Source organism: Carcharhinus amblyrhynchos, chromosome 6 (genome assembly GCF_965287045.1).
Source record: "Carcharhinus amblyrhynchos chromosome 6, sCarAmb.v2.hapA, whole genome shotgun sequence".
Taxonomy (NCBI): domain Eukaryota; kingdom Metazoa; phylum Chordata; class Chondrichthyes; order Carcharhiniformes; family Carcharhinidae; genus Carcharhinus; species Carcharhinus amblyrhynchos.
In genome coordinates, this window is record NC_137329.1 from 12577663 (window position 1) to 12598299 (window position 20637).

Here is a 20637-nt window from a genome sequence, read left to right on the forward strand (position 1 = left end):
TGCGGGCGACTGGAGGGTGGAGAGGGAGGCAGGGATGGCGATCGGTCTGGGCAGTGGTGTGTGTGGTTAGTGGGGGGGGGGGTTGGATAAGGGACACACATACACATCACTGCCCCCCCCTTATCCACTCCTCCACTAGCCAGACCGATCACTACCCTTGCTTTCGTTTCCCCCCCATGATCACCCGCAGAGTGGCAGCAGACCCCCTCACCGCCCCCCCCCACCAGAGATCCATCTGCCCCCGCCCCCCCCACCAGAGATTCATCCTCTCTCCACTCCCCCCCTGCAACCCCCCAAGACAATGATCTAGGTTCTGGGTGGGATTGTTGTTGGTGCAGGTTCCATGGGCTGAATGACTTCCTTCTGCACTGTGGTGATTCTATGATTCTATATCCTATGGAGCTTAGAAGAATGGGAGGTAATCTTATTGAAACATTTAAAATCCTGAGAGGCCACACCCAGAGTACTGGGTTCAGTTTTAGTCGTTTTACCATTGGAATGATGTTATTAAACCGGAGAGAGCGCAAAAGAGATTTACAAGGATGTCGCCAGGACTCGAGGGACTGAGTTATAGGGAGAGAGAGGGCAGGCTAGGACTTTTTTCTTTGGAGCGTTAAGAGACTGAGGGGTGATCTTATAAAGGTGTGTAGATCATACGAGGCATGGATAAGGTGAATGCACTCAGTCTTTTTCCGAGGGTTGGGAAATCGAGAACTAGAGGGCACAGGTTTAAGTTAAGAGGGGAAAGAATGAATGGGAAGCTGAGGAGCAACTCTTTTACACAGAGGGTGGTACGTATAGGTTCATAAAGTCATAGAGTCGTAAAGGTTTACAGCTTGGAGACAGGCCCTTCAGCCCAACTTGTCCATGCTGCCCCTTTTTTTAACCACTAGGTTAGTCCCAATTGCCCGCGTCTGGCCCATATCCCTCTATAGCCATCTTACCCATGTAACTGACAAAATTGTACCCGCCTCTACTACTACCTCGGGCAGATTATACGTGGAATGAGTTGCTGGAGGAAGTGGTTGAGGCAGGGACATTGACAATATTTAAAAGGCACTTGGACAGATGTATGGATAGGAAAGGTTTAGAGGGATATGGGCCAAATGCAGGCAAATGGGATTAGTTTAGATGGGCATTTTGGTCAGCATGGACAAGTTTGGGCTGAAGGGCCTGCCTCCGTGCCATAGATTCTATGATTATATGACTTGACAGGATGGATGCGGAAGAAATGTTTCCCCTTGTTGGACAAGCTGGAACTAGAGGACATTAGCTTAAAAATAAAGGGTCTCCCATTTAAAACAGAGATGAAAAGAATGTTCTTCTCTCTGAGGGTCACGAACTCTCTTCCCCAGAGTGGAAACAGTTCAATGAATACTTTGAAGGTAGTGATAGTTAGATTATTGCTTAACAATGATGTCAAAGGTTAATGGAAGTAGGGGGAAAGTGGAGTTAAGGCCACCATCAGACTAGCCATGACTTTATGGGATGGCGGTGCAGGCTCACAGAGCCAACTGGATTACTCGTGCTCCAAATTCGTACAGAGAGGAAATACAGAGAGGAAAAAGACTCTGTAATAAATACAGAGAGGAAAATATTCAATGAGGAAAGATAGAAATTTTAAAAAAAGAGGAAAAGTCCACAAAGGATTAATTGAACATCAGCACCAGGTGTAAACCGCACCCACACTGATGCTGAGGGACAAATGGTCTATTTGTCAATCGTAGCCAGTTCAGTAATTGTACTATAATTATCCGGTCCACTGCCCTCATAGTGGCACCGATATTATTCATATATCTGGCAGATAAAAGATTTTGTTCCTCACACTACGAGCCCTGCATTTATATTCAGATAAATTGAAAGGTGATGTGTGGAACACATCATAGGCTGCAAGAGACCAGTAAGTACTGCAGTTTTCCTGAAGAAATGAAATTATTGCATCTTGAGTGTGTGCTCCAGGATCTTAAGAACATAAGAAATAGGAGCAGGAGTAGGCCATCTAGCCCTTCGAGCCTGCCCCGCCATTCAATAAGATCATGGCTGATCTGAAGTGGATCAGTTCCACTTTCCTGCTTTCTCCCCATAACCCTTAATTCCCTTGTCTATCAGAAACCTATCTACCCGTGACTTAAATATATTTAGCGAGGTAGCCTCCACCACTTCAACGGGCAGAGAATTCCAGAGATTCACCACCCTTTGAGTGAAGAAGTTCCTCCTCAACTCCGTTCTAAACTGCACCCCCCCCCCCTCATCTTATGTTTGATTTGACTTGAGTTGATTTATTATTGGTTGACAGCAAAAAAAGCATTGTTTCTTGTACACTATACAGGCAAAGCATACCATTCATAGAGAAGAAAGGGAGACTGCAGAATGCAGTGTTCCAGTCATGGCTAGGGTATAGCGAAAGATCAAATTAATGTGAGGTGGGTTTATTCATATGTGTGCCCATTATACTTCCCATACATATAGCTGACTCTGGAATCACAAATCATTCTTATAGGTAGCACGGTGGCACAGTGGTTAGCACTGCAGCATTGCTGCCTCACAGCGCAAGGGACCCGAGTTCAATTCCGGCCTGGGGTGACTGGCTGTGTGGAATTTGCACATTCTCTCCATATTTGTGTGGGTTTCCTCCGGATGCTTCGGTTTCCTCCCACACTCCAAAGATGCGCAGGTTAGGCAGATTGGCCATGCTAAATTGTCCCTTAGTGTCAGGACGATTAGCAGGTTAAATACGTGGGGTTATAGGAATAGGGATTGTTGTTGGCTTAGGCTCAATGGGCCAGTTAGCCTCCTTCTCCACGGAAGGGATTCTATAATCCTATGATTACAGAGAGTGAAAGGGAAACAACAGCAATGTACAAGCCATTCAGCCCATCTGGCCAATGCTAGCCCTCATGCTCGAAATGTTCCCTCTCCAACACTACATGTAGTAAATATGAATCAAATGAAAGACCAGGAAACTCCGGTCTTAACAAGGTAAAATCAAAGTGCAACAAAACAATAACATTAATTGGAAACGAGAATCAATACAAGCGCTACTTCTTCATGAATAGCTTTCCATTATCTTTCACAAGCATGGATTCTATGCAAACAGAAATCCCTCAGAAGATGCCAAGAGTATCTCCAAGAAGCCTCCTTCAGTGGTGGGGATGGCATCATATTCACAATTTAACTGTTACATTTCGCCTGTCTGATCGTGTATCTGGAGGAGATGGTAAGTAGAGGATGGTAGATCAGAGATTTTGTTATAAGGTCAATGAGCTTGGCAGAAAAGGCTGTTTTGAAAAGCCCAAAATACTAAGGAAATAAGTAAACCATGCAGTGGTACTGGAGGTTTTATAACCACCTCTATTAGAGTTTTGAGACATAAGAGGATACACAAACTATATGAGACATTCCATATTCAGCAGAAAGGTAGGGGAGGAACAATTATAACATTGTGCAGTTTAATTAAGAGTTTTAAACAAACTAATGAACAAAAATAAGCAAGAGTTTATATGCAGAGAGCATTACCTTGGCTACATTCTAATCAGCTCCTAATTATTACTAACATCCTTTCTTAAAAATAAATCAACTTGCATTTAGATACAAATAAGTACATCCCAATTAGTATTAGAGGTGGCAGAGTGGTTGGCACTGCTGCCTCACAGTGCCAGGGACCCAGGTTCAATTCAAGCCTCAGGTCACTGGCTGTGTGGAGTTTGCACATTCTCCCTGTGTCTGTGTGGGTTTCCTCAAGGCGCTCCGGTTTCCTCCCACGTTCCAAGGCTGTATGGGTTAGGTGGATTGGTCATGCTAACTTGACCCTAATGTCAGGGGGATTAGCAGGGTAAATATGTGGGGTTGCAGGAATAGGCTCTGGGTGTGATTGTGGTCAGCGCAAACTCGATCGGCCAAATGGCCTCCTTCTGCACTGTAGGATTCCTATGATTCTAGTGGCAGGGCTAGACCTCTCGGTTTCTGAAGCCTGCTCCGCCATTCATTAAGATCATGACTGAACTCATTATAACCTCAATTCCACATTCCCGCCTAGCCCCCCATAACCTTTCACCCACTTGTTAATCAAGAATTTATCTAGCTCTGCTTTAAAAGTAAATTCAAATATTCTGCTTCCACTGCCTTTTTTGGAAAGGGAATTCTGGAGCCTCACAATGCTCTGAGAGAAATAATTTCTCCTCATCTCTGTCTTAAATGAGTGATGATGTGGAGATGCTGGCGTTGGACTGGGGTAAACACCAGTAAGATGTCTTACAACACCAGGTTAAAGTCCAACAGGTTTATTTGATGGTAATCCCACAAGCTTTCGTTTCCGAAAGCTTGTGGGATTACTATAAAATAAACTGTTTGGACTTTAACCTGGTGTTGCGAGACTTCTTACTGTATTAAATGAGTGACCCCTTATTTTTAAACAATGACCCCTAGTTCTAGATTCTCCGACAAGAGGAGACAGTGTCTCCATTTCCATCCTCTCAGGATCCTGAAGTTTCGATCAAGACGCCCCTTACTCTATTAAATTTTAGTGGATACAAACCTAACCTTTCCTCATAATGCTTTCGGCCCATTCCTGGGATTCATCTAATAATCCTTCTCTGAACTACTTCTAAAGCATTTACATCTTTCCTTAAATAAGGAGACCAGTACAAAACACAAGAGGCCACACTTGGAATATATGCTGGAATTTTACCATCTCACCTGCCCACACCCCATAGGCTCACAGAACGGATTTCTCTGTTGGCCTCAGACAGGATTTTATGAGCCTCACCTGAGCGAAGTCATAAAATACCAGTCATAGCGTTCAATTCTGATCACCACACTAACAGAAGGATGTGGCGGCTTTAGACATGGTACAGAAAAAATTAGCAGGATGTTGCCTGGTATGGAGGGCATGAGCTATGAGGAGAGGTTGGAGAAACTTGGTTTATTCTCACTGAAAAAACAGAGGTTGAGGGGCAACTTGATGGAAGTCTACAAGATTATGAGGGACATGGACAGAGTGGATAGTCAGAAGCTTTTTCCCGGGGTGGAAGAGTCAATTACTAGGGGGCATAGGTTTAAGATGCAAAGGGCAAGGTTTATGGGAGATGTACGAGTCAAATATTTTACATAGAGGGTAGTGGGTACCTGGAACTTGCTGCTGGGGGAGGGAGTAGAAGAAGATACAAGTAGTAAATATGAAGCAAATTAAAGATCAGGAAGCAAATAACTCCAGTTTTAACAAGGCAAAATTAAAATGCAACAAAAAGTAACATTAATGAAAAATGAGAATCAATACAAACTCTATTTCATGAGTAGCTTATGTTGTGAAGTTCAGTAGAGTAAATGTAGATTGGTGCTTGTAAATTTGTAACATGCTTTGGGAGGAAAGCATTGCACGTTCCCTTTAAAAGGTGATTCTTTTTCAATGCTTAGAAAGTTTAAAAAAGTGCAAGTACAGATGGAGTGCCCAAAATGAAACATTTCTATCAAAAGGCCAAGCAGCAGGGTTACCAAGGCAACAGACTTTCAGGCATTTGAATGATTTGAATTCAGCCAATCAAATTTGAATCAGGCACTCAGATATCAAGAACCTATTAAATTTAAACCCGATGTTTTTGGCAACCTAGGACCAACCATATTGTTGGGGATAGTGATATGTTATTACAGGTATAAAAGGAAAGGTGCAGAGCAACAGAAGAGAACTAAGTATCTATGATAGTGCCTTTGAAGGAGCATCTTGACAAATACATCAGTGGGATAGGAAAAGAGGTATATGGTCCTGGAACGATAGGGAGTTTTAATTCAGTCAGGCAGCATGGCAGGTATAGGCTTGGAGGGCCAAAGGGCTTGTTCCAGTGCTGTAATTTTCTTTGTCCTTTATTCTAATACTCCAGATATGGTCTCACTAATGCCTTGTACAACTGAAGCATAACCTCCCTCCTTCTGTAATTACTTCCCTAATTACTTGCTGTACCTGTACACGAGCCATTCCTGCCCCACCACCCCATCCCCCACACCCCATCACCACCACCACCACAACCAGAATTAAGCATCAGAAAAAATACTTCACAGATGCATAATCAGGCAAAAATTGACACAGAGTTGAATATGGGCTAAATGTTTGGTCAAAGATATATGTGTTACGAAGGGCTTTAACGAGAAGGTTGAAGATAGATTTCAGGGGGAAATTTCATAGATAAGGGTCTAGATGATTGAAAGTCTGGCCATCAACGATGAGGTGAAGAGAAATGCATTAGCATAAGAAACCACAGTTTAAAACTGAGGAGCTACTCATTTAAGATGGAGGTGAGGAGAATCCTTTTCTCTCAGAGGCATGTGAGTCTTTGGGACTCTCTTCCTGAAAAGGTGTTGGAAGAGGAGTCTTTGAATAATTTTGGTGCAGAGGTAGATAGATTCTTGATAAGCAAAAGGGGTGGAAGATGTGATCTATGTATATAACATAGGTTGGTGTTTGAGGTCTGTACTACCCCTTTAAGTGTGCAAGTCAGATGGCCCCGAGGGGATTAGCTTCGCCCAGTATGGATCCAGTTGTGGAGTCTTAGATCTGATTGTGGAACAGTGCACACCTCTAATAAAGAGCTCGCTGTGTTCGAGTTACTAAACTGAAATGATTTTAATCAGGCAATTGAGGTTGACTTGTTTGATTATGAACTCCCTGATTCAAGACTAAATTGATTGTCCAATGAGGGAGCCCTACGCTCTGTATTTTAAAAGGAGTGTCAGTTCCTCTGGCACTCTGGATTAGACTGCATACTGAGAGCACTCTGTATGGTGTTGTTGCATCTTGTAAATGAAGGAATTTTGGCGAATGGGCTTCTGTTTCTGAGGACTTATTACACAAACCTACCTTATGTTTCTTTATGCATCCTAAGTTGAGAGGCGCATACATAGCAAAAGGAATTGGGGGTAGGTTGGATGGTGGATTCAAGGTTACAATCAGATCAGCCGTGCCAGACTCAAAGGGTTGCGCGGGGGCCTACTCCTACTCCTCGTTCAAATGTCGACCAGAGTTACAGAAATACGATTCTCCAAAATATCTGAGAATTAGACATTCTGTTAAGGTACAAACCCTAAACATTAATATTCAAAGGTTACGACACAAGCAAAGGAAAAGCTGTCACTTAGCTTACATTTGGCGAGAATCATAGAATCCCGACCGTGCAGAAGGAGTTCATTTGGCCCTTCAAGCCTGCACTGACCACAATCCCACCCAGGCTACATTCCCGTAACCCCATATATTTATCCTACTAATCCCCTTGACACTAAGCGGCAATTTAGCATGGCAAATCCACCTAACCCGCACATCTTTGGACTGTGGGAGGAAACTGGAGCACCTGGAGGAAACTCACGCAGACACAGGGAGAATGTGCAAACTCCACACAGACAGTGACCCTAGGCCAGAATTGAACCCGGATCCCAGTCGCAGTGAGGTAGCAGTGCAAACCATTGTGCCAGCATGCTGCCCATAATAGCCTTGTACACGACAAGTATAGATACCGGCTGCGTTCCGCTCTGTTTATACATTCATGGAGTTCATAGAATTATAGAATCCCTACAGTGAAGGAGGCCATTCAGCCCATTGGGCTTACACTGACAACAATCCTACCCAGGCACTATCCTCGTAACTCCCTGCATTTACTCTAGCTAGTCCCCCTGACACTAAGGGGCAATTTGGCATGGCCAATCCACCCAACCCGCACATCTTTAGACTTTCCTGTTAAATTAAACGTCTGCATTCTCAGCAGGTACAGGGGTGACAACGTGACTGATGTCAATGTGACTGAAGGCTGTGACTGTCAGGGAAGTCAACAGTTGCGACACACCATCCCTTCGACTTGCTGCAGGGACCCCCACATCCTCCTGAATGCAAACAGCTACAGGCTTCAAGGAATAACTTTAGGCATCAGTAACTAACTGATAGCCACGTTTGCCGGGGCCTGGGGGTCACGAAGAATAAAAGTGAGCAAGGTATACTGACACCAATGAGAAGTAATTGGTGCGAGACTCTCCAAAGCCTCTTAACTCATCATGCAGGTTTTTCTTATTAAAACTAATTCTCCAAAAATAAAGCACTTGTCAGATCAATCAATAAAACTAATCATCGGTAAATCCTATGGGGTGCCTTTCCTTCGAGAGTTCCTGCAAGCTGGCACAAGCAATAGTCATTAGCTCTTTCCAAATCCATTATAAAAAGAACATTTGCCAGCTCCTATGTACTAGGTCTCATCATTTACTTTGTACCAGAATGGAACAAACAATGATACAAGAAACAGGAGCTTTAAAACTCATTGGCAGTGATTAAAGGGCGGTAAAATTGCTCAGTTATATGGACAAAACATTAACACAATAGCAGCTGTAACAATGGCACAGAATGTCTTCTATTTCAACACACTGCAAGGTAAAGCTTAGAACAGACTGCCCCGTTAGTAACACATTTTTGGAGTACTGAGCTGACCCGTGTAAGATTCACTTTATTTACAGTGATGAGATTAATTAGCCAGAAATTCTGCAGTTGAGGCTGCTGTACTTTGCTCAAGGAAGAAGAATTCTGAGCTTTCCCCATTAGAAATTTAGGCAACATTATATTTTGCAGACACTGTGTAAAACAGATAAAGCCACACCTTCAGTTTAAGCATTAGTTCGCAAGTTTACATTAATGAAGTTACTGTGAAAATCCCCTGGTTGCCACACTCCAGCGCCTGTTCGGGTATTCAGAGGTTCGGACACAAGCAAAGTCAACCACAAAGGAAAAGCTGCCCCTTGGCTTACATTTGGCAAGAATCCCTACAGTGCAGAAGGAGTTCATTTGGCCCTTCAAGCCTGCAATGACCACAATCCCACCTAGGCCATATTCCCGTCACCCCATATATTTATCTTACTAATCCCCCTGACACTAAGAGGCAACTTAGCATTGCCAATCCACCTAACCCGCACATCTTTAGACTGTGGGAGGAAACTGGCGCACCTGGAGGAAACCCACGCAGACACGGGGAGAATGTGCAAACTCCACACAGACAGTGACCCTAAGGCCGGAATTGAACCCGTATCCCAGGTGTTGTGAGGTAGCAGTGCGAACCATTGTGCCAGCATGCTGCTCGTAATAATGAACCTTTAGCCTTGTACATGACAAGTACAGATACATTCCACTCCGTTCCGCTTCGTTTATACATTCATGGAGTTCATAGAATCCCTACAGTGCAGAAAGAGGCCATTTGGCCCATCGGGCCTACACCGACAACAATCCCACCCAGGCACTATCCCCATAATTCCCTGCATTTACTCTAGCTAGTCCCCCTGACACTAACGGACTGTTTGGCATGGCCAATCCACCTAACCATTTTTCTCAGTACTATCTGCAGAGTTTTGTGCTGCTCCATTCGTGTGTCCCGCACGCCTGCATCACAACCGTGCCCGCGGAGGTGAAACTCAGTCTCAGCAGAGGGTGCTAAATGGGCGATTGTGGTTCAGAGATCTGTTATACACCCTGCGCAATTCTGGACAATAAGACAGAGGCCAGAATTCTGTGACATTTCCCGTGGTTGGGGTTCTCCTGTCCCGCTGCAGCGAATGGAGATTTGGCTGAGCACCGAATTCTCCACTCTCGCTGGCAACAGCAGCAGGGCGGGCAAGGCCGGAGAATTCCGAGGGTGCATAAAAAGCACAAAACTACTCAAGTGCAATTAGTGCCCAGTCAAATTTCACTCAGTACCTGGTGAAGCACCTTGGGAAGACCTGAGGATGTGAAAGGTGCTACATAAGTGCAGGTTCTCGCTCTTTAAATGTAGTCTCAAGTTTAGATTGAAGGATAAACTCTGCATGCTTGAAGATGGCTGGGGCTCAGTACAGCGGAAACAAACCTTATAAAGAGCTGGCATCTGGCCAATTTTTCTTTTCTACCATACACTTTAGGATAACGGTAAATATGCTCTCAAGTAGAATATGTTCTTGAATGGCACAGCCGACATGCTGTGTTACGGGGCTATAATTAGCAAGCGAAAAGGAAATCTCAATCCTTGTTAGGAGGGGGCTACTGGAGAAAGCTGTCTGCGTGTTACTGCAAGCCAAAGCATTTCAAAGGCTATCAAAATAATTGAGTCCTAATAAACACCCAGATTTGGAGTTGCTACAAACTGATGACTGAACTGATAAGTTTAGCCATTTATACTTACCGCGACATACGTTACAGCACCTGTTTTCAGGCTGAATGCGTTCACTCAGGGGGCAGTCCAGACTTGAACATGTCTCGTGAACAATGACCATTGTTCGGTTCTGTTGAGCATTAATAAGAGCTGTTATTAGACCAATCTCCTCTTGCACAGAGAGAAACAATATTACTCATGAAACTTTAATGACATATACAGAAAACCTTGCACAAGCTCAGGCAGTTCCATGTCATAATCCTTTGATGAACACACAACACTCGTGTATCTCAAAACTTATTTAGACCTGAAGTTCAGGACATGAATGGATTTTCACTTTATCCCTGATACTCTAAGTCATGCTGCGTCTAGTAATATTCTGCACAAGCAGATTATTGAGCTGAAATGGAACAGATGAGTAGAAAATAGCACAACAGAGAAAGACTTGCTCTTGTTGCTATGCATATTAATATTTCTCCTATTACTCTCCAATGTAGCCCAATTCACACAAACTCTACAACTGGTCATTCATACATAAGCACCTAAACATGTTGAAGGAAAACAGCCAGGCATCGGTGTAGTGGTATTGTTGTTAGACTGGTAATCCAGAGATTCAGAATAATTCTCCAGGAACCCGGGTTCAAATCCCATCACGGCAGATAGTGAAATTTGAATTCAATAAAAATCTAGAATTAAAAATCTTGATGACCATGAAATTGTTCCTGTGAAGGAATATGGGCAACTGGGACTAGCTGGGCTGAATGGCCTGTTTCCTTGCTGTATTGCTTTATAGCTCTTACACCAGGGAGAAACTCCCTCTGTGTAACATGCAAACAATTGTACACATCTTCTTGTTAAATAGGTTTGCAGTTTTGTGATATGAGGAACAGTGTGTATATTTTCCCAGTATTGAGGCCACAAAGTACATCGTGTTTCCACTTGAACATATCATTATGTCGATGTTAATTCCACACGGCCAATTTGGATAATGACAGATTGAACGGAGGAGGAAGATTGAACCCCATTTGAAGAATAAGGAAGATTATATTCAAGGTTGCTGAAACATAATTTTCCGTATTTTCTACACCTCCATATGCACACAGGAGTAAACATCAACCACGACAGAAGATGGGACAGTGTTCTGCTCATAGAACAAGATTGGATTACTAATGCTTCAGGGAGTTATACAATCCGGTCAAATCTCACCTGAAGCTTTTAACAAGAGAACTTGGAGTCCAAAGATGTGCTGGTTAGGTGCATGGGCTATGCTAAATTGATGCGTAGGGTCAGAGGGATTGGGAGGTTAAATACATGGGGTTACAGGGATAGGGCCTGGGTGGAATTGTTGTCGGTGCAGGCTCAAAGGGCCAAATGGCTTCCTTCTGTACTGTAGGGATTCTACAATTAATGCATCTGCACCTTCTCCCCAAGTCTGAGGATATTATCCAAAATGTAAGTAAACAGTTTTTTGTTGGTTTTGTGCTTTTTAACCCTTTCTCCTGGCTAGGCAAATTGATGTCTAGGAACAGTCAGAATCATACGGAACCAGTGATAGGAGGCTACTTTGATGAATTATTACTAACGGGTAGTTGGAGGGAATGTGGAAAACGTCTTCATGTTCATTTTCCCTACTCTGTTCCCCTCTACGCAGCCCTCTCTTCCCCTGGGATAATGATCACTTAGCATATAAAAATTGTCATTTCATTTTTCCCAAACTCCTTGAGACAGAAGTCTGGACTGTCAACTCAGGTTCAAAATGAACAATGCTTGATGTCTATTGGGGGTGGTTGCTGGCTGAATAAGGGTTGAAAGGATCTTCTTGCGCAAACAGAAATACGATAACTGATGCCATTTGTGAAGAAAACATGCATTTCGCAACCTGAAAAGCCTGCAGAGGGTGACCCCTTGAGCTTTTGTTCTGTCACCTACATTAGTTGTTCTGCAACTGATTGTTGCAATAATGTCACTGCCTGCTCAATGTTTCTCACACTGCAATTAGTCATTCCTCATGACAGAGAAACATGAACCAAACAAAAAAAGCACAAAGCCATTATGAGCTTCATCCAGGGCCTTTCAGTCCCCTGAGCATGTAGTCAGTTATCCCACGAATGTCAACATCTGGCTTTCCTCCTGCCTACATGTCATGTCAATTTGGACATTTCCAATACCATTTTACACCTGAAAGGCTACTCGAGAAAATGACAAAACACAATATAAATGAAGTCTTCACTGTTGCTTTAGAAACTTTGTACAACTTCCTGTCTCTTATTGTTGTCACTGCTCTAGCAAGCTGTGAGAGTTTTTTAAGAGCTCTTGTGGCAATTCGGACGAAAGGTATTACAAGGCAGAAAAGGAGTGTTAAGGTATCATATCCACCAGATCCCTGACAGGGTCTACCTGAATTGGCAACCAATATCTTATAGAGACTTACAAGATAATGAAGGGTCTAGATAGGGTAGAGGTAGAGAGATTCTTGCCGCTTAGAAAGGAAAACAGAGCTAGAGGGCACAGCCTCAAAATAAGGGGAGGGTGGGAGGGGGGTGCAGTTTAGAACAGAGTTGAGGAGGAACTTCTTCACTCAAAGGGTGGTGAATCTCTGCCTATTGAAGTGGTGGAGGCTACCTCGCTGAATATATGTAAGTCACGGGTAGATTGATTTCTGATAGACAAGCGAATTAACGGTAATGGGGAGCAGGCAGGATAATGGAACTGATCCACTTCAGATAAGCCATAATCTTATTGAATGGCGGGGCAGGCTCGAAGGGCTAGATGGCCTACTCCTGTTCCTATTTCTTATGTTCTTACCTGAATACTCAACTGAACAGTATGGCCAGAATTCTCCAACACCTGCGGCTGGGATTATCCGGCCCCGTTGCTGGGAACAAGAGATCTGGTTGAGTGCAAAGTTTTCCATTCCCTCTGGCAGCAGTAGCAGGGCGTGCAAGACTGGAGATTACTAGCCCACATTTCTCAAATGAAGAATTAGCGAAGCAGGAATGCTGCTAACTAAACCTGAAGATTTACATGGGCCTTCAAAGAGCACACTCTACCTATTTATGATGTGTGAGACACACCTAAACAATTCTGCTTCATTTTCCTCAATGACTAGGCATGCAATAAATTCATAATCAAGATGTGAGGTGAACATAGGAATCTGGAATTGCCAACACTTTCACAGAGAGAGGACAGCAAAGCACATAAATCTGCTATTAAGCCTCCTATCTGCCTCCCTATGAGGAGGCGATGGCCTGGTGATATTATGGCTAGACTATCAATCCAGAAACTCAGCTATAGTTCTGGGGACCCCGGGTTTGAATCCTGTCAGGGCGGATGGTGGAATTTGAATTCAATAAGAAATATCTGGAATTAAGAATCAACTGATACCTGAAACCATTGTTGATTGTCAGGAAAATCCATCTGGTTCGCTAATGTCCTTTAGGGAAGGAAATTTGCTATCCTTACCTGTTCTGGCTTCCACGTGACTCCAAAGCCATGACAATGTGGTTGACTCTCAACTACACTGCAAGGGCAATTAGGGATGGGCAATAAATGCTGCCAGCCAGTGATGCCCATATCCATGAATGAATGAAAAAAAGCAGAAAGCTTAAGTAGAAAGATCATTTTGTGAAAGTCCCTCAGACGACTTCATAGAGGTTTATAAGATGATGAGAGGGATTGATAGAGTGGATGTGGAGAGATTATTTCCTCGGTTGGATGTAGCTGTTAATAGGGGACATAACTATAAAGTACATGGTAGGAGATATGGAAGGAATGTCTGAGATAGATTCTTCACTCAGAGAGTGATTGGGGTGTGGAATGCACTGCCTGCTGTGATAGTGGAGTCGGATACTTTAGGAACTTTCATGCGGTTACTGGATAGGCACTTGGAGCACTCCAGAATTATAGGGAGGGTATAGCTTGATCTTGGAATTGGGCATAGCTCAGCACAACATTGATGGCTGAAGGGCTTGTACTGTGCTGTAATGCTCTATGTTCTTTGTAGAGTAGGTTTAAGCAATTGGTGATGGGTGTTAAGAATTGAGGAAAATTAAGTTTACAAGGTGAAATTGGGGTAAAATAAATAAAGTGGATGAAAGGGGACAAAGAAGTGCAGCTTGAGAAGGGGTGTTTTGATATGTGAATTAACATAACAGTGGAAAAATAAGTGTTTACCTATATGACCATGGGGGAAACAATGATGTATAGAAGAGATGATTTCAAAGTGGAGTGCTAAGATAAGACAAGATGAGGTAAGATAAGATAGAACTAGCTTATTGGTTAAAAACTGGGCAGCATAGACAAGTTGGGCCAAAGGGCCTGTTTCCATACTGTAAATCTCTATGACTCAATGAGTCTATAATTGGCATGTATATGTTAAAAGCCTGATCCACAGGGTGAGTAACGTCAAAGGGAAAGAATGATATACCAATGGCGTAACCTCATGAGATATTGTGTGTGTATAGCCATCTGTGTAATGTGTGTTCTGTTGTAGACTTTTATAGATCTTCTTGCCCTGTGTTTTCATTTAAGTTAATAAATATTCCTTATTAATTAATCACAAAATGACTTTACTATCCTTTACTGATTTGCATATCTTTCCTCACGTGATATTAAATTGAAAATATACAATACTAAGAACCAGTGTTCCAAGTTCCTTTTTTGGATTTTGATTTGATTTGGTTTGATTTGATTTGATACGGTCACATGTATTAACATACAGTGATTAGTATTGTTTCTTCTGCACTATATAGACAAAACGTACCGTTCATAGAGAAGGAGACTAGAGAGTGCAGAAAATAGTGTTACAGTCATAGCTAGGATGTGGAAAAAGGTCAACTTAATGCAAGGGTAGGTCCATTTAAAAGTCTGACAGCAGCAGGGAAGAAGCTGTTCGTGAATCGGTTGGTATATGACCTCAGACTTTTGTATCTCTTTCCCAAATATAGAAGCTGGAAGAGAGAATGTCTGAGATGCGTGAGGTCCTTAATTATGCTGGCTGCTTTGCCGAGGCAGCAGGAAACATAGACAGAGTCAATGGATGGGAGGCTGCTTTGCATGATGGATTGGACTACAATCATGACTTTTTGTAGTTTCTTGTGGTCTTGGGCAGACCAGGAGCCATACCAAGCTGTGGTATAAAATGCTTTCGATGGTGCATCTGTAAAAGTTTGGTGAAAGTCACAGCTGACGTACCAAATTTCCTTAGCCTTCTGAGAAAGTAGAGGCGTTGTTGGATTTTCTTAACTACAGTGTTGGCATGGGGGAACTAGGACAGGTTATTGATGATCTGGACACCTAAAAACTTGAAGCTCTCAATCCTTTCTACTTCAGCCTCATTGATGTAGACAGGGGTATGTTCTCTTTTACGCTTCCCGAAGTCGATGACAATCTCCTTAGTTTTATTGACATTGAGAGAGATTATTGTTGCCACACCAGTTCACCAGATTCTCTATCTCATTCCTGTACTCTGCCTTGTCATTGTTTGAGATCCGATCCACCACGGTGGTGTCGTCAGCAAACTTGAAAATTGGATTGGAGGGGAATTTGGCTGCACAATCATAGGAGTAAAGTAGGCGGCCTGGAACACAACCTTGTGGGGCAGTGGTGTTGAGGATTATCGTGGAGGAGGCGTTGTTGCCTTTCCTTGCTAATTGTGGTCTGAGAGTTAGGAAGTTCAGGATCCAATCACAGACGGAGGTGCCGAGGCCCAGGCTACAGAGTTTGAAGATGAGTTTCGTGGAAATAATAGTGTTGAAGGCTGAGCTGTCTGACATAGGCGTCCTTGTTACCTAGGTGTCCAGGGTTGAGTGCAAGGCCAGGGAAATGGCATCTGCTGTGGATCTGTTGCAGCAGTGGACAAACTGTAGTGGATCCAGGTAGTCCGGGAGGCCGGAATTGATTCGTGCCCTGACTAACCTTTCGAAGCATTTCGTAATGATGGATGTTAGAGCCACCGGCTGATAGTCATTAAAGCATGTTGTTTGGTTTTTCTTAAGTGCTGGGATGATGATTGTCTTTGTGAAGCAGATAGGGACCTCAGAGAAGTTGAAGATGTCTGTGAATACTTCCGCCAGCTGATCTGCGCAGGATCTGCGTGCGCATCCGGGTACCCCATCCGGGCCAGTTGCTTTCCATGGGTTGACCTTCAAGAAAGCTGCTCTGACAACTGCAGTGGTGACCCCAGATATAGGTTCATTGAGGGCTTCCACGGTGGAGGGCATGTTCTCACTGACCTCTTTCTCAAAATGGGCATAGAATGCATTGAGTTCATCAGGGACGGATGCGTTGGAGCTGGCGATTTTACATGCCTTCATCTTGTAGCCATAGATAGATGCAGATCTTGCCATAGTTGGTGGGGGTTGGTGTGGCTAGCCTGGAACTCTAGCTTGGTCTGGTACTGTCTCTTCGCATCTTTGATGGATCTCCTTAGATCATATCTGGCTTTCTTGTATAGGTTAGTGTCGTCTGACTTGAACGCCTCAGACCTGGACTTCAGCAAGCTGTGGATATCCCTGTTCATCCATGGTTCCTGGTTGGGGAACACACGGATTTGCTTCTTTGGCACACAGTCTTCTACACACTTACTGATGAAGTCAGTTACTGTAGTGGCGTACCCGTTCAGGCTGGTCACAGAGTTATTAAATACTGACCAGTCCACTGACTCCAAGCAGCCCCGGGGGAGATCACCTGATTCCTCAGACCAACATTGCACGACTCTCTTTGATAGATTCTCCCGCTTCAGTTTTTGCTTGTAAGCTGGGAGCAGGAGCACAGCCTTGTGGGCTGATTTTCCCAAGTGTGGGCGGGCAATAGAGCGGTAGGCATGTTTGATATTTGTGTAGCAGTGGATGGAATACCTTCGCATCTAACATCAGGAGGGGTTCTTAAAATGAGTAAGCCTGGCATGTGCATTTTGATCAAGAGATCTCGAATGTCAACACGAACTTAGTTAATGTTATACTTCCGGAACAGGGAAATCATTTTGTTTCAAGCTGTCTATGCTTAAATTATGACCATTCACTTATTATTAGTTATTGCTGTTTAACAAGTGAAAACAAAATGAGGTGTTATGGAGTCCTCAATGCCATTTCCTGAACTGGGTCATAATAAACAATGAGGCCAACTAAGGCTGTGCATCTGTGATTCTGCATTACATCATAAAGTTAAAACATGTGAATGTTATGCTGTTTTTTTTTCTGAAACTCGATTATTACCAAACATTGAGTGTGTGGGAGCAATCTACCAACTTGCATAGGGAATTTGTTGGGAGAAGGAGATAGAGTTATTATAATGGGTGTCATGCACCCAATTTGGCAGAATGAGGTATTCCTCCAGGACGCTGTACCTGGCATTTCACTACATTTATAAATGAATCAGGTAAAGGAATAATGATTCATGTATCCAAGTTTTGTGGATGACACAAAAGTTCACAAATGTTGTGAAGGGGCACTGAAAGATTAAGCAAGCAGGTGACATGTTGTTGCAGATGATATGGAGAAGGATGAGGCCATTGAATCATAGAATCCCTACAGTGCAGAAAGCGGCTATTTGGCCCATCGAGTCTGCACTGACTCTCTGACAGATCATCCAACACATTCCCCTTCCCCCAGCCCCACTTATTCACCCTAACCTACACATTTTGGGAAACTAAGGGGCAATTTAGCATGGTCAATCAACCTAACCTGCACATCTTTGGACTGTAGGAGGAGAACCCAGAGGGAACACACGCAAACACAGGGAGGACGCACGAACTCGGCACATACAGTAACCCAAGGCTGGAATCGAACCTGGGTCTCTGGCACTGAGAGGCAGCAGGGCCAACCAATGTGCCACCATGTTGCCATGCCAACCATTTTGAACCCAAGAACAATAAGTCGCAGGGATTTTCTAATTGGTGAGAAGCTAAGAATTGTAATGGAGAAGAGAGACTTAAAGATCTAAGTGGAGAAATTACTGAAAGCTTAGCAGGCTGGTACAAAAAATAATTGAAAAGGTTCATGGAATATGGACCCTTATCTGTGGAATACAAATGGGTGAAAGTTGTTAAGATTATACATAGTTCCATTAGATCCCATTAAGAATAATGTACTCAGTTCTCACAGACTAATTTCAGAGTAGACGTACTGGCCTTGGAGCAAGTGCTGTGCAGACTTACCAGAATGATTGCCAGCTAAAAGGATTAAAATATGAGAACAGACATGCGTGTATTCCCTCTAATATAGGGATCTAATCAAGGCGCTTAAGATGATTAAAGGACTTATTAGGGCATATAGACAGGAATGTTTCTTTGGAAGCCAAGTCCCGAATGAGGCCCAATTATATTAGAACTCAATGGCAGGACCAGAAAATACATCTTCACACAAAGTTGGGTGGAAATCTGGAGCTAGGCCCTCCAAACAGCTGTTGAGAAATTTGAACATTTCAAAACTAAGGTTGCTTTTTTTTTTAGTCAATGATAGTCATAGAATCCCAACAGCGCAGAAAAAAAGGCCATTCATCCCATCAAATCTGCACCTGCAACAGTCCCACCCAGACCCTATTCCTACATCCCCATACATTTACCCCACAAATCCCTCTAACCTGTGCGTCCCAGGACACTAATAGGCAATTTAGTGGCCAATCCACCTAACCCACACAGCATCCGAAGGAAATCCATATAAACACGGGGACAACGTGTAAATTCCACACAGACAGTCACTCATCCCAGGAGTCAAACCCAGCTCTCTGGTGCCGTGAGGCAACAGTGCTAACAACTGTGCCACTGTACTGCACACATATTACAGAGTTCAGAACCATGGACAGATAACTTGGATAAATATAAGGATCAGTCATGATCTAAACAGGCGTGGGAGTTGGTATACTTTCTTTTTCCCTGTGTTCCCTTTGTTTATGATTAATGCTACTCCTGGTGCACTTCATCCTCGGGTCTTAAAAGTGACTGCTGAGATAGTAGATACATTGGTTTTAATTTTCCAAAATTCTATAGATTCTGGAAAGGTCCCATCAGATTGGCAAATAGCGACTGTAACTTTACTTTTCAAGCAAGGAGGGAGACAAGAAGCAGGAAATCACAGGTTAGTGAGCCTAAGACGTGTCACAGAGAAAATGCTGGAATTTATTATTAAGGATATTATAACAGGGCACTTCAAAATTTTAATGCAACCAAAGCAGAGTCAACATGCTTTTGTGAAAGGGAAATCATGCTTGAGCAAATGATTGAATGGATAAAGGGGAACGTATAGATGTGTTGTATTTGGATTTCCAAGAGGCATTTGACAAGTTGTTTCCATCAAAGGTTACTACACAAATAAGAGCTCCTGGTGTAAGGGGTAACCTATTAGCACGGAACCTATTCCACAGGGAAAACTTATTATCGTAGTTATCAGAAACAAACAGTAGGTATAAATGGGCCATTTTCAGATTGGCAAGATGTCACAAGTGAAGTGTCATAGGGATCAGTGCTGGGGACTAACTATTTATAATTTATATCAATGACTTGGAGGAAGGGGCAGAATGCATGGCTGCTCAAGTTGCTGATGACACAAAGACAGGTAGGAGAATAAGTTATGAAGAGGATATAAGGAGTCTGCAAATGTGTACAGAGAGGTTAAGTGTGTGGCAAAAAATGGCAGATGGAATATAATGCGGGAAAATGTGAATTTGTCCACTATGGCAGTAAAAACAGAAGATCAAATCTGTAGAAACGCAGAAAATAGGAGCAGGAGTAGGCCATTCAACACTTTAAGCCTGATCTTGGCTGATAACTAACTTAATAGTTTGACTCTGCAGTCCTCCCATATCCTTTGATCCCTTTTTCCCCCAAGGGTATTATCTAACCCCTTCATGAAAGCATGTAATGTTTTGGCCTCAACTGCTTCCTGCGATACAGAATTCCACAAGCTGACCACTCTTTGGGCAAAGAAACTTCTCCTCATCTCAGTCGTAAAAGTTCTCACATCCTTAAATTGTGATTGGTTCTGGATACCCCACCATCTTGCACCTACCCTGCCAGAACTTTTAACTTTTTATAAGATCTCCCCGCATTCATCTGGATTCTAACCGATTCAATCTCTCCTCATATGTCAATGCCCCTATCCCGGGATTCAGTCTGGTAAATCTTCATTGCACTCCATAACGAGAACATCCTTTCTCAGAAATTGAGATCAAAACTGAACACAATATTCCAAGTAAGGCCTCACCAAGGCCCTGTATAATTGTAGCAAGAGATCCCTGTACTCGAATCCTCTCACTATGAAGGACAACATCCCATTTGGCTTCTTTATTGCCTGCTGCACCGACATGCTTACCTTCAGCGACTGGTGTATGAGGGCACCCAGGTCTCATTGCACATTATCTTCACTTCATTTATAGCCATTCAGATAATAATCTACCTTCCTGTTTTTGCTACCAAAGTGGATAACCTCACATTTATCTACATTATACTGTAGGTGTCATGCATTTAACCACTCACTCAGCTTGTCCAAATCACACTGAAGCA

At 43.2% G+C, this 20637-nt stretch overlaps 1 protein-coding gene across 1 annotated transcript in view; it reads right to left on the bottom strand.

Annotated features, from left to right (window-relative positions):
• Positions 1–20637, bottom strand: part of LOC145343701 (protein kinase C-binding protein NELL1-like) — an 828548-nt gene that overhangs the window by 591005 nt on the left and 216906 nt on the right. The window contains exon 11 of the mRNA XM_080189909.1: positions 10170–10269. Within this exon, the coding sequence (XP_080046035.1) occupies positions 10170–10269 (100 nt within the window). The remainder of the gene's footprint in view (positions 1–10169; positions 10270–20637) is intronic.